We start from the raw sequence: 14832 nt of genomic DNA on the forward strand, positions 1-14832 counted from the left end.
ATGTTCTGCTGGGTGCACTTTTGCCCTAGGGACTGGTTCACATTTGTCCCATTTTGCAACAGGGCAGTAGTGGAAATGTCAAAGGCACAGAGCAGAAGCATGAAGAGAGAAGAGCAGAAAAGTAACATGAAAGAAAACTTCTCACTGAAGCATTAAGATTGCTAGTCATGGATAGAGGCCACATTTTTAAAAACAAAACTAGCATTGCTAAGAATCAGCCACGTGGAGTTGAAACAGCAAAGTGGAAAATCCAGTCTCAAGCTCAACACCAAGTTAAAGATTTCCAAAAGAGTTTTACTCAAGTTACTGTTACACAAAGGCTCCTGGAACAGCGTTCTTGGTAAGTTTTAACACTTCCACTGTTTACAAGAGGTTTCAAGCCATTAGATAAGGCAGATGTCTTCTGCTTGACCCATGGAATGCTAACTTCACTCTAGCCAAGTTACAAACTGGTTAAAAAGCAAACAAAACAAACAAAACCCCCAAACCAAGCCATACTTCACAGTATTTATTTTCTGGTACTCATGCTGCTTGAGGAATTTCTGGTTATATGCTAAACAAGTACAGTGTAATTTACAAAACTACACTGCACATCCAACAAAACAGCAATAGCCACATAACACTGGAAAAGCTCGCTATCACAAGGCAAGGGGAAGGAAGGAAGGGGAAGGGCTGATTCAGAAAAAAATAATAAAAAAAATTAATTCACATTTCTCCTTATTTCTGCAAATTGGTTTTGCAAGCTTTCCATTGGCAGAGACAAGGCACAGTGCCAGGTGCCCCCCAGGCACCTCTCGGAGAAGTAACATTCTCCAGTCATCCCTCTGTGCACTGCACCAGACTGCAGCGACCTGCTGCCAACAGCTTATCCTGGAGATGCCAGCTCCTTCTCTAGCTTCAAAGACCACGAAGTGGGTGGGTTGCTTCTCCATTCTGTTGACCCACTTCATGGTAACAGCAGTTAATAGCCTTCCAGTAGCTATCAGCTCTCATATACAGTCCTTTACAGCACTGTGGACCCATATGTACTGGCATCTGAACACAAGTAAGGATGTAATCCGCTTTAAAAAATGAAAAACTATAACACCCATATAAATATTCATATAAAATGCATAACAATTTATAACTATGTAAAAAAGATCAGAGGATGTTCAGAAGGTCATCTAGCCCATTTCCCCACCTCATAGCTTACATTAACTCCCACTTAGGCCAGAAGAACTCTTTTTTTGGTGTTTTGTGTTTTGTTTTGGTTTTGGGGTTTTTTTGGTGTTTTTTTTTTTTTTGGGGGGGTGGGGGGGGTGGGGGGGTGGGTGTTAATTTCATGGATGATGATGCATTAAGCATGAAGTTGGACCAGATGCTATCTTGAGGTCCATTTCATCCTTATTCTCCTATGACTCATAAAATGCTGATACATACATAGGCAAGGAAACCGTTATTACATCCCATTAAAATAAAACCCTGTAACCTCTTTCTAAAAAGCACAAGAAACCTTTATAACTAGACTGAAAGAAAACAGATAGCAGTGTCTATGACTTGAGATTTATTAAATCCAGCTATCTGATCCTTTTTCTGGAGCATAAGCATTTTGACAAATGATAAAATCACACAATCAGACATTATTCTTTCCTCTGGGCTTTGAAACTCAGCCTGTATATTGAACGGACACAGAAGGAAGGGGGACAGAAGCACACAGAGACAGAGTCTGGGAAAAGTCACATAAGTGCTTTAAATCCAGGATAGTTAACACTGAATACTAGAAAACATATCTGCATATATGGAAAGATAGTGCTAGAATGTGCAAATGAAGGCCAGCTGTGCTCCATCAAATTAAAAGTAGCAGTGAATATCCAAATCTGTTACGCTGTTGTTATGCTATACCAATAATACTACTCACAGTCCACACACTTACATACTGCAAAAGATTTGCTCAAACATGATCTGTTGGGCACCGCTCTAGCATTTTCTTGATGTTATCACGTCTCCTATCTTCACGCTCCTGTCTCTAGAAATTCAAACAGTTCAGTTATACCCCAAATGGTTACCTGGAGGCATTGCCTTGTTTTTTACTCTTACCTTCTCTCCACTAGAGTAGAAGAAATAACGCAATCGGACAATGTTACAATGATCCAACTTTCTCATAATCTGGAGCTCTCTGTTCTGAAACAAGAGAAAAGCAAACAATTAGAAAAACTCTTTTCTCACAATGTTACTGTAATGAACACCTTAATATACGGATACAGGAGCTGACGAACCAAAACAATTGAAGCTGGAAAGAGGTAAAAGCTTTCACACATTTATTAGTCTTTATTCCAATTATTTTGCCACCAAGAGTATCGACACCTTTGAGTACATTTTCTCTCTAGAGCAAAGGTCCACAAATCCATCACAAAATCCAAGAATTACCTACTTGCGTTACCAAAGTTTCAGTGGTAAAAGGCAAGACAACATTAACTTCCATTTTTATTTTCTGATCTTACAATAATACAATATATCATCCAGAATGGTTGGAAGCCTATCCCCCTTGAATACTGTAAAAACAATGTAAACAATGAAAAAGTAAACATAACATTGCCACCTACACACCTGCCCTGCTCCACACTGCAAAAGAGGTTTGTGATGGAAGATCATTTCCGAACCATTTTCTTTGCAACACCAACAAAACACACCTGAAACCGAGCAGGCAACTCGGTTCCCTCTTTTGTTCAACCAAAGTTTAGCCAACTTAGGCAGATAAAATAACAATGTTATTTTCCCATTTTGTATCAACCTAAAAAAGCTGTTAAAATAAATTCAGTTCACTATATGCGTGATAACCTGGGGACGTTACCGCAATATGCATTGTAACTGAGCCCTAACAAATGAGGGATCTTATAGCCTAACAGATAAAAATGAGTGAAATGTTTGTTTTTATTCATACCTGCAATTCAACAAGTAAAATTAGCACAGCTATGTTTGTTAACTTCACTCCACAGCTGTTGCTACATTACTCCTTTCTCCTATGGGCACATTTACACATCACACACAGTTTTTCCTTCCTCAACTACTCTACAGTTTGCAGCTTCAAAAATAGAAGCTATTCCAATTTTTACTTGCATCACAGGGTTGCTAATCACACATCTTAAGTAGCTAGGACCAATATACTAGACTAATACACTGATCCTACTAGAATCCTGGACAACTTCAGGAAATATTTGGGGAGAAAATTCTTCAGCCACCACACATTTTATACTTAAATGCATAAAGCAAACACCTACTTTGTGCGGTGCTGCTGTCAAAATGAGGATTTCATATTCTGTGTATCAGAGGGTCATGCACATTGCTTATCACCACAATTAAAGCTTAAGGAACTCCACAAGAACCACTGAGAGCTTCTAACGTGAACATGGCTATGAACTCCGCTTTTAAATCCTCTAAGCCACGTAGCCTTAAAAAAAAAAAAAAAAAAAAAGGTGTTAAATAGGATGCAGTATCATTAATCCTATCATCCCTGCCACCCGCTGACTGGAAAAAAATACTTCAGTATTAGCCAGCTCTTTACAAACACGAGTGACATCTCACACAATTATCAGTTGGCGATTTGTCCAGTTAGTAGTTAACGAGAAAGCAAGTCCTTCCCTGGGCCTGCCCAGCCTCTGAACAGATTAAAGCCTAAGTCCGTTAGGTGTACACCAAGACAGGCCTATTCTGTCCTGAAGGATGAAGAGAGAAAGTAGGGAGAGACCTCTGAGGCTTTCAAGTATCTCCTGAAATCCTATGGAGTGAATTTGTGAAAGAGGAATACAGGTGTCACCACAACCTCATCAACATGCCTCACATCTCACAGAGAAAAGTGCTCTCCTGGTAGGAACAAGAGCTCAAATATTCTCCACTTTGACTTCTTTTTGATAGCATGTGATAAAGAATAACTATCTGGAGAATCGTGGCTGGGGTTCCTGTGACACATGGCACAGTTCAGACTTCAAACCAACAGAACGGCCTCATCCTCTCATCTCGTTTGGACAAGCAGCCACCACTGGCTCGGGGCGGCTCCCTGGGCCTTACAGCCTGGGCCGGATTTCAACCGGTCGAAGCAGGGATGGCTCTAGATCCCATCGGTCACCAAAACACAAATTATGACTAGAGATTGACTTCTCCAGTTGGCTTTTACAGTACTTAACGGTATTACTACAGCAGCGAACCTAACACCGACAGCTCCAGCATCTCAACCAAATTTCACCAGCAACTCACAGCATAACATAAAGCAATTAAATTCTTCCTTCTTTTCTCCCACTGGCTGCAACACAGGAACAATACCATTTATCTCATGGAATTACTGGAAAAAAACACAAATATACTAAACATTAATGCACAGTATTACTTCGGTGATAACTCTGCTAACTCCTTAAAATACCCATATATACTCTAAGTCAGGTTCTCGCTTCATGTTCTTTAGATAGTATGTATATGCTCATTGGATACACTGGGGTGGTGGTGGTGGGAAATCAACAGAAGTTATTCTAACGCTAGGTTGAAGTACTCTGGTATTTCATCCTAGCACAGGCACAGCCTGTGCCCACTTTGATGCCTTCCACTCCGATCCATCTCCTTCGGCTCTCATCCTGACCATCTGCTGCAGCTGCACAAACACTGCTTCAAGAGGTGCTAATATCAGGGATAACTCATAAACCAGTTACACAGTAACCTATATCTTGCATCCTGTGACTAGACAGAAGGAAACAAATTTAAATTATCATCTTAGTCAAACAGTCACCTCAGCCACCTTAAAACCAAGCTGACTTTTAATCACCACTCCCTGGTGGAGTTAAAACCAGAAATACTCGAACAGTTGCAAAACTCGAATTGGATGTGGCAGGGGAACAGCTACTGATGTTCACGTAACAGACTGACGCTTTAAAGAATTCATTTCTCCTTAGATGGATAAAGTAGTCTCACTCTACCATGTATTTCCCCTTTTTCACATTATAATGTGGACTATTAATTACCAGTGTACAAATGCACTGGGAGGTGGGGGGAATATCAGATTATAAGCAGGGAACCTTCAGTGAAGTGAACAGTGACAGATATCCCACACCAAGTACAAGAAAGAAAACACATGTCTAAATATAATGCAAACTAAAACCATTTCAGAACATGCTGATGAGAAAGGCTGACAGTGCATGACCCAAATACATGGTGGATGAAAACATAAAGCTCACGCTTATCCTTAACTCATCCTTTTTGTCTTCCAGGAGACATGGATGTAAAGTCAAAGGCTCAAAGAGGAAGGTATTCTTTCCTGTTCTCCCACCCATTCACATAAAGAGAAGGGTTTAGTTTTCTTACTGAATTCAGAGTCCCAGGCCTGGTAAGCACTGAAGAGTGCAGGCCAGTTTGCTTGTCCCATGCACCTGCAATCGACTGTCCCAGGGGTGGCAATACAGCCCTACCATCTGCCACGGACTGATCCGGACTGCACTGGAACAGGGTGAAGCTCTACAACACCCACAATATATTGATGGCATCATCATATGGGGCAATACAGCAGTAGAAGTCTTCGAGAAAGAGAAGAACACAGTTGAAATCCTTCTGAAAGCTGCTTTTACCAAAAAAGAAAGTAAGGTGAAGGCACTCACACAGGAGATCCAGTTTTTGGGAATAAGACAGCAAGACAGATGTCATGAGACCCCAATGGATGTGATCAACAAATAACAGCTATGTCTCCACCAACTAATAAGAAACACAGGCTTTCTTGGGCATTGTGGGGTTTTGGAGAATGCACACTCCAAATTACAGACTGATTGTAAGCCCTATCAGGTGACGCAGAAGAAGAATGATTTCAAATGGGGCCCCAAGCAATGACAAGCCTTTGAACAAATTAAACTGGATATAGCTCCGGCAGTAGCCCTTGGGCCAGTCTGGACTAGGCAGGATGCAAAAAAGTGCTCTACACTGCAGCCAGGGAGAATGGCCCTACCTCGAGCCTCTGGCAGAAGGCATTGGGGAGACTCGAGGTCAACCCCTTCAGCACCAGCCTCACCACAAGGGAGGACCCAGCAGACTTCTGTTCGCACCGAAACACAGAGCTCCTGCAGCACACAGTTCATGGCTTCTCAAAGGAACAATGGGACTACGTACACATTACTCAGCAAATTTCTGTTGCAGTTCGACTTCTTTATCTAAAACAGATTTCTTTATCCAGAAGGCAAGGGGCTGCTGACACACATAGAGAAGACTGCTTTAGTGGAAGGCTCAAACGCACTGGTACTAACTACTGAAGCAAACCCCACGTGACAAAACCCTGTTCATCACACTTGAAGACAACTTTCCCAGCCCAGACTGCCTGTATCTGTTCATTATATTGAAAAAACCTAGCTGCCCATCAAGGTTAAAGATTTGGTTGAAGATTGCCAAGACAACATCAGATTTATAACTTCAAAGCATAGCCAGTGGAGCTGATGCACAAAGACTCACGAAGCCTGCTCTCCAAAGTTACAATTGCAATCCCTCATAGCTGTGCTAATGCTGACATTGACATAAAACCACCAAAGCAAGATCACTTCTGCCTCACTACTTAGTCTGCTCTTCCAGATTAGGGTAACCATTGCCCCATCCCCCACACACACACTCTCCCTTCCCATCCAGAGATTTCTAGAGCTATGGAGTTTGCATTCATCAAGCTTAACCTGGATCTTTGCTTTTTTTTTTTTCCTTTTTCCCTTTTCCTCCTTTTTCGACCTGGTCCTTTTTTACAACAGGAGAAGAAATGACTGGATCATCAGCGATGATGCCTTATGGACTTGCAGCTTCCTGAACCAGACCACAGCAAAAGAAGGTGGAAGGTTTTGTACAGCTCATGTCAGCATGACATTATCAATATATACCCAATGAGATGTAGAAATATCACCTGGATCCAGATCAGAAGAGAATTCCTCAGAATTTCCTTAGCTAAAGGGCACACTAGTTTTTGCTACTTTTTTTTCTTCTGAAATACCTGTGTAAAGTCTCAACAAGGTTCTTTGAGGGTTATGTCTAAAGCAGATGAAATGGGAGAAATTAGAAATTTGTATTTTTGCCTTTTGTCACACCAAGGACATGACCTGGTCCTTGTGTATGTCTTGTCCTTTTAAGGGAGGTTATCTTTTTGATGGAAAGGCACGATAAGTTACCAATCTATTTCAACGAGCAACTGCAGCATCAGTCTTCTTGCTTAAGTAAGGTCAGCACTAAATTTTATTCTCATTTTTGCAATTTTTGAACTAATTTTTATTCTTCTTAGGGTAATACCTTCAAATGCTGGAGCAGAGTATCTTATGTTCTTCAATCGGGTTGGAAAAACAGAAAATGAAGAGTAATTGTCACATGAGCTCTGGCATTATAGATGGATAGAAGCATCAAAGGTAGATCCAAATTTCTCGGTATATACAATTGTCCTCTTGCACGTGTCATGTTTACAGCTTCCTTCCTCTTTTCCCCTGCTTCCATCAGTCTTCTCCATTCTACCATATTTCTTGTTCTACAGATTTTCCCACCGTGAAGAGCCAGACCAGGGAGCCACACGCAAAGCTGGGAAATAAACTAGTTTCTTGTGGCATGAAGGCAGTGATGAAGCAGCAAGGCATGCCTTTCCCCCCACCCCTGCTTCCATCTACTTGAACGGCCTGAATGACCAGCCACCCCCACTCGCCTTCACCCGCTGCACTGGGGAGCCTGCTTCAGAGAACAGGCTCAGGCTGAGACCTTCAGAGATTTAAAGTGTTTCCATACAGCAGGAAGAAGCCTCTTTATCCTGACCATCTCCCACCATAAGAAAAAGGATGGACTCTGAGCACAGGGCAGCAGGCGCATTACTGACAAAGGTCTTTCAATGGGATCCTAGCCAGCTACACTCGATGCCTTGCGGAGACAGCTGCTTGCACAACATTTGAGCCATACCTCCTAGACTCAGCTTTGTAAGGCATACCGAGACAAAACACTCCAGATCACAGAGGAAGCCATCATACTCACCATCATCTGCCTGTGGTACAGAAACAGCACCTGACAATTCTCCAAGGGGTAGTAGGATCACCAAGACCAGCATATTTTCACTAACGTCATTACTAGAGCTCCAATCCTAGTATGTCTGGGTTATCCTAAGCTTAGTGGGACAGACTGCAAAATAAAAGCTGTGCCACCATCTCCGAAAGCTCCTGAAGCTGCCTGACCCATTCATCCCAAGGTGGCTTTCAAACACCGATCACAATGCTACTTTTGACACTGTTCTTGCTCTCAGCAAAAGTATTACAGAAATTATTCTATGGATCACAGAACTAGCTGCCTTTCACAGATACATGATAATTCAGGCATTTTACAGAAAACCTAATTCCTACAATTTTCTGTATTTGCCCCAAGCTATCACGGAAATAAAAAGAAGTGCAAAAGGGACTTAACTACAGAAGCCTGGGCTGGGAATCTGCCCATGCCAGTCATCAATAGCTAGCCACCCATGACAAGCCCATTTTGTAGGCAAGCAATTTCAAGCAGAGATAAATGTCAACAGGGATCACAGTTTTCCTCATTTGCATTTGAGGCACAGATTAAGACGAAGCCCCAGTCTCCCTCTCCTGCCAGTCATGGCATATTTCCAAGACCAGCAGATCTAATTTGGGATGGTCTCCATTTTTAGCACACCTGTCAGTCTCAAATTCATACAATCACAACCTTTAATCCAGAAATACAAGACAAGATCAACAAGCAAATACTATTTAGTAAAATATCCGTATCCACAACGTAACAAGAGCTGTAATGCCACAACAACCACAACCCAGTTAGTGCTGGTCCATCGACAATTGTTAAATACTTGCAGCCCAGCAGGCCTAATGCACAGGTCAGAAAGTCCAGATATTACGTCCTGTTCCAGCCTCTACCCATGTGTACCATGTGCATGTGCATAGAAGCAGCTTTGAGGGTTAACATTTTGTAAAAGCACTTTGACTTCTATAATCCAAAAAGTCCTGGTGACAGAGATACAATACTATTATATTGGTAACATTCAGGGCTTCCTTAAGGAAGAAAGAAAAGAAAGAAAAAAAAATATCTGTGATAGCCATCAGCAGTTTACAGTACAAATATAAAACTGCTGCTTTAAACACTCACATGCCCTACTCGTTCCTTGCACCTCTGCCTGCCTGCCATTGACAGGAATCCCAGCCCTCACACAAGGGAAAACCCAGACGCCAAGTACCTCTGCAGCATGAGAACAACGAGCTCACAGGCACTGTGCCATGCAAGTGGGACGAGCAGAGGAAGCTGACAGGGGGTCCAAGACACAGAATGCCTCTGCATGCATTTCTGTGCAACTCAGCGAACTGCAGCTGTACCATGCTCTGCTTTACTACATAACTAAAAGCAATGCAAAGGCTCCAAACCCAGCTTCCTTTTGCTACCAAGTTTCACAGCGCTGCCAAACTTTCCACTATTTGTCCTCATCTAAAAATCTGACCGTTAAGATCCTGAAGCAACAAATGATGGAGATATGCAGCAGGGCTATGCTGCGAAGTGTTTCTGAAACACGGGCCTGCAAACACCCAGAGTCAGAGACACAAAACGCGTGCGTCAGCTGTATTCTAGCCAAAATTTATTACTGAGCACAGTGACCTTCAGCCCTGGCACGGGTACAGATCAGGGCAAAAAGCACCAGCTCCGAGCGCAGCAGCAGGCAGGACCTGCCTGCAGAGGCCAGTGGGCAGCGCGTGCTGGGCTGGAGCTGGGGCCAGGCCAGGGCAAGCCAAAGGCACAGGGTTCAGCCCAGCACAGGCAGGGCCACCAGCGCGCGCCCAACCTGCAAACCCCTGATTTATTACAGTTCAGCTGAAATTAAAGTGCAGGCAGGGGCAGCGAGAGAAAAAAAACATGCTTGAAACTAAAGCTCTAGAGTAATGACTGAAACAAAAAGTCACACAGCCATGGCAAAACGTGGGCAAGACTACATTAACCCCTTAAGAACTATAGAGATTTGAACCCCAACCACGCAGTAATTGGCGAGCTGACAGAAAGGTGTACGGGATGAAAATCTGAGATACCAACACACACCTTGTTTCCACCCTGTTAATACTTTTTATTTTATTACTGCCCACCAATAAACTTGAGCATGACATCCCTTCTCACAAAGGGACCACGTGCTTTGAACTTTCTAACTCTTCCCCAAGGCAGTCAGCAATGGCAAGTGCCATATTATGTCATCTCCAGCCTGCTTTTGCCAGTGCAGGACACAGTCCCTAAGCAGAAAACTTAAGCCTCGTACAACTATTACACAGAGTTTCCTATAACTGGAGACAGAAATGGCTTATTTGTGCTCTTAAAAGAACATACAACAAGCCTCAATCTCTTGAGAGAACAGAAGAAAAATTATGGCTCTTCTTTCATTTCCTCCCTGTATCTCAGCAGTTAATTGAAGGGTGGAAGCCAAATTCTTCGCTAGCTTGTCACTGCCTCTTTGAATGGAAGTGGAGTTTGAGAGCCTCTCAGAGGCTTAATACCATCTCTAAATTCCTGCCAGCTCAGGAAGCTCGAGACTAAACTTGGAACGCAAACTGATTTCCAGCATCATGTCACTTCTAGACCACAACCTGAAATTCACTTAGTCATTTTCAAGCAGTTGTTTCAAACAAGGTCAAGTCTACATTTCAGTTCTACAGCATCTACTGTCCTCTGCCACTGGCGAGTCCAGATGGACCAGGAATCACAGTGTACCCAAGATCAGAGTCAGAAAAACAGAACTAGGTCTGAAACTCAGAGAGATGGTTCAAGTCCATTATAACAATGAAATGAAGTGCAGAAGGAGAATAATTGAAAGGAAAAGTACTTTCTAAAAGGCAGCCCTGTGCTTTCAGAGATAATAGCCTTCCTTTTTCAGTGGTAGCACAGAGAACCTCTGTTGAAAAACTCTTACAGTAAATATCATTCTCTTGTCATAGAAACAGCAGATGGATTTTTCCTCATGTTTTGATTTTTAACTCTTCAGCTAGGAAGAAGAAAGTAAGTACAGGAATGCCTATAACATCAGTCCTCAGGGACTCTGCAACATCCATAGAAATGTACACCTGCAATCACAACCGGAACAGGTTGCAATTAATCTATTAATCAAATAAGTTCCAATCTCCCACAGGCATAAGACATTTGCTGGGTTGCTAATCACTATGTTATTAAACATTAATGAAATGCTTTATTACTCTTGGCCTTCTCTTCTTACATATGATACAGCAGATGTTTCATACAGACAGTTTCCAAAGGACTTGCAAAACAAAAGTAATTCCTCCTCACCCTCCAAAAAATTTATTTATTAATTTAGGGAACAGACAAGCACTGCCTCCAATGTTTATTTTTCCTTTGTCTCATGACTATTACTACATGACACTAAGATGTCTGATGCTGTAAGTCATGAGGGGCTCTTAATTTTCAATCCAAATGAAAATTTCTGACTCCCTAAGACCTTGGAGGAAACATTCAAATCAGAAGGACACGCGAAAGGGAAACGACAGGTGAAGACCGAGCAGGGAGCAAAGAGAGAGTGGAACTGGCAAGTGGAATTAGCTGCCTGCAGATGATTATTTGCCAAGCAGAATTAAATCTTCCAGAAGTATGAGTCTTAATAATGAGCTCCCAGATGACCAAGCTTTTAAAAGGTTAAACATTCCCTGCTGAATTCAGAGGGATACTGGGCAGTTCCTCCTCTGGGCTTGGGGGAATGGGAAAGGAAATTGGCTCCAGCTCCAGCAGTGAAGTTAAAATAGGGATGTACACTCCTTACCTGACACACATATACAATAAGCCCTTCCTCCCAAATTCCTGGTGGGTTCCCCACACCCTGGTTCAGTAAGTTTGTTGTGAGCAAATAAAACAGTAACTAATGAATGCTGATAATCTAAAACTACGACGTGTGAACATCAGGTCTAAGATAAGCGTAAAATAATAAAATACCCTACCAAATTTCAAATGATAGCCACACAATCCTCAGAATGTTTCAACACTCGTTCTTCAGTTTTATGTATAAAAACAGTTCAAGCTTCCCCAAATATAGATCTTCATATTAAAAGGCAGCAGTACAACCTTCTGGTAGCTGCAAGATAATTTCACCAGTTGACCTTTGCTAGACACAATACATCTACCACACACTTTAAAGGGAAAGTCAACTATGTCAAAGTACAAATCCACTACAAGCTACTGGAAGAGTTAGTGTTTGAGTTTGATAAAACAGGTTATCAGACTTCTTGCTTGAGGGTTTTTTCCTTAGTCAGCACTAGTGCTTTTCGAACACTGTCCCATTTTTCATGAAATCATTTCCTCAGGCTAAAGGGTGTCACAGCACTGAAATGAAAAGATTAGGAAATCTTCACATTCACTTCTAGCCTAAATTGCCCCAAAAGAAAGCGTACAGATGAGTAAGTTTCAGTAACTATTTGCATAGCAAAGTGTAGGGTTTCATGACAAATTTTAAAAGCAGAGACACCGCACTATCATTAGATTCACCACTGAGTCACACTAAAAAGTAACAGGGAATTCTGAAAGAAAGAAAGGAGCAGAGAGGAATGACTTCATGTCAGGTGAGCACCATGGATTTAAAGCGGGCACGTTAACCACATTCCGTAAGACTACACTACAGTCTCACAGGCTTCCAATCTCAGTTTCCCAAGGACCAGGTCCAGCTGGACCACCGCAGGGCAAGGGCAACCTAACTCCCATGAGGCCCAGTCCTTCCCCCAGGATCTGCGAAGACCTAGGAATGTTATGGACTCAGTTGTTCCCTTTTCTGACTGGGATTAGGACAGCTCTGAATTCAAGCCTACCCCAGGGTAAGTGTCACAACCAATGTCTTAGGAATATGTTGCAATGCGAATCAGCCTCCAGGCCCTAAATCATGAACAGCAGCTGCTTAAACTCGCAGAGCAGAGGTAGCCCTCCACACCCAGCTGCCCACCCTACCCTTCTGGGTGCTGCTGTCCCTGCAGCTAGGACACCTGGGTGGCTCCTCAGACACCACCTGATTCACCAACTTGCCACTCAAGTCACAGAACTTACAGAAATAGAGTTCAATGCATACACTAAGGTGCAAACTGTGTTGGTTCAAGAGCTGATGCACAGCCACTTTGATTTTTTTGCTGCAGGGGCAGCAAGTGCAATAGCCACCCCACCTGCCACTGCCCACAAATCTTCTCTCTCCAGCTCTTTGAAGCATCCACTCGCTGGCCTCATTGTCAGATACCTGGGCACAACTACAGGGTTGATGCTAAATCAGCAAGTTTTCAGGAAAGGAAAAACAAAAACCTGAAGTTTTTGCCAAGAACTTGGACAGTAGCAACACTGCCACTGTATAAAAAGGGTACAGCTGCAGTAGCATCCTGGCTTCTACCTTACTTCCAGAATAGAAAAAGAACTTGCACAAAACTCTGTAGCAAGTAAACAGAAGGAGAACTGGTGAAAACAAGAGACTGAGGAGACAAAGACAACCTGGTCAGGCCAATTATCTTGGCACCACATCACCCAACAGGTCAACAGCAGCCATCACCTGATGCTTCCAAGGAAGGCTCAAAAAAGCTTAGTTCCTAGTTGTCAGTGACCCTAATGGACATTCAACCTCTCTTACTGAACTTGTGCACAATTTTTAAATAGGCATTTGTAAAACCGAAGAGACTCAATGACTTTGTGACACTGTGTGTAGTCAATCACATAAATCACACTGGAAAACATTTCCTACCTCAACTACCACCTTTTCAATGGACTACACAGGCTTTGTGTTTAACACACAGTACTACAAGGAGATTCTTATAAGGTAACTTCATTAAAACATCCACTGTTACTAGTAGCGGAAGTTGCAAGACCTTTCAATGACCTTACCACATACTTTCCACTGCAAGATCTCTTTTCCATGGTTTAAGGAGGTCTCCCACTGCATACATCACGCAGAACAGACATGCTGTGGGTATGACCTGGAGCTGAGTAACAAAAGGAGATTTTGTTTTTAGGACCCTTGCCTCATTTGTTGTAAAAGGGAAAAGCTCTGCAATAGATAAGGTGAGGAACTGCGGAAACAGCAGGAATGGTCTTTTCTCAGTCATAGCACTTTAAGATGTTGTATTGTGAAAAACGGACCTGAATTTACCACTAGTAGACAGAATAATGCACGTTAACAGGTTTATCCAGGAAGCCGTTATGTGTGTTTTACTCTGCCCAACTCAGTATTCTGAAGTATCGAGTGATCAAGTACAGATGAGAGGGATCAACACAACCACTGACATGCATACCTGTGAAAAAGCCAGAAGTGGCCTCTTTGGTCCTATATCCACTACACAAACAGATTCCCTGATGTCTGCACTTTAGAAGTCACATGAGGAGATAGAACGTGAGATAACCAAAACAGGCACCTGTTTTGGCCCAAGGTATCTCGCAAACTTCACCAGCAGTGAGATGAGACTGGCTTGCAACCTCTGCATGCTAGCTCGTTGCTCACCAGTTGTCCTGCTTGCCCAAGCATGGAATTTTACCTACACCAAATTCAAACTATGCACAATCAGGTAGAAAATGTGCAGTTTTGATTAGATGGAAGAAATTGTTAAGTATTTCTGTTCAGAAATGTTCAGAAAGCTAGATACATTCAGAGGTACTAGGAACATCAGAATTGGTGACATCCAGCTGCCAAATGAGCTAGGCCCATTGTCACCCCCCAGGTTGTTTCTGAAGGACCCTGACTATGCCCATGAAACAATCATCAAGTATCTCTTGAACACTGGGTAGCTTCCAGTGGAACCAAAAGCCTTTTAAGGGCTGCTGTACCACTTTCGAGATCACAATGCTCCAGATGGGACGAACTAGTGACTC

At 42.6% G+C, this 14832-nt stretch overlaps 1 protein-coding gene across 5 annotated transcripts in view; it reads right to left on the reverse strand.

Annotated features, from left to right (window-relative positions):
- Positions 1-14832, reverse strand: part of GSK3B (glycogen synthase kinase 3 beta) — a 157789-nt gene that overhangs the window by 68343 nt on the left and 74614 nt on the right. For all 5 annotated transcript variants that reach the window (XM_037389158.1, XM_037389161.1, XM_037389160.1 and 2 more), the window contains one exon: positions 2077-2160. In XM_037389158.1, the coding sequence (XP_037245055.1) occupies positions 2077-2160 (84 nt within the window). The remainder of the gene's footprint in view (positions 1-2076; positions 2161-14832) is intronic.

Source organism: Falco rusticolus, chromosome 5 (assembly GCF_015220075.1).
Source record: "Falco rusticolus isolate bFalRus1 chromosome 5, bFalRus1.pri, whole genome shotgun sequence".
NCBI lineage: Eukaryota > Metazoa > Chordata > Aves > Falconiformes > Falconidae > Falco > Falco rusticolus.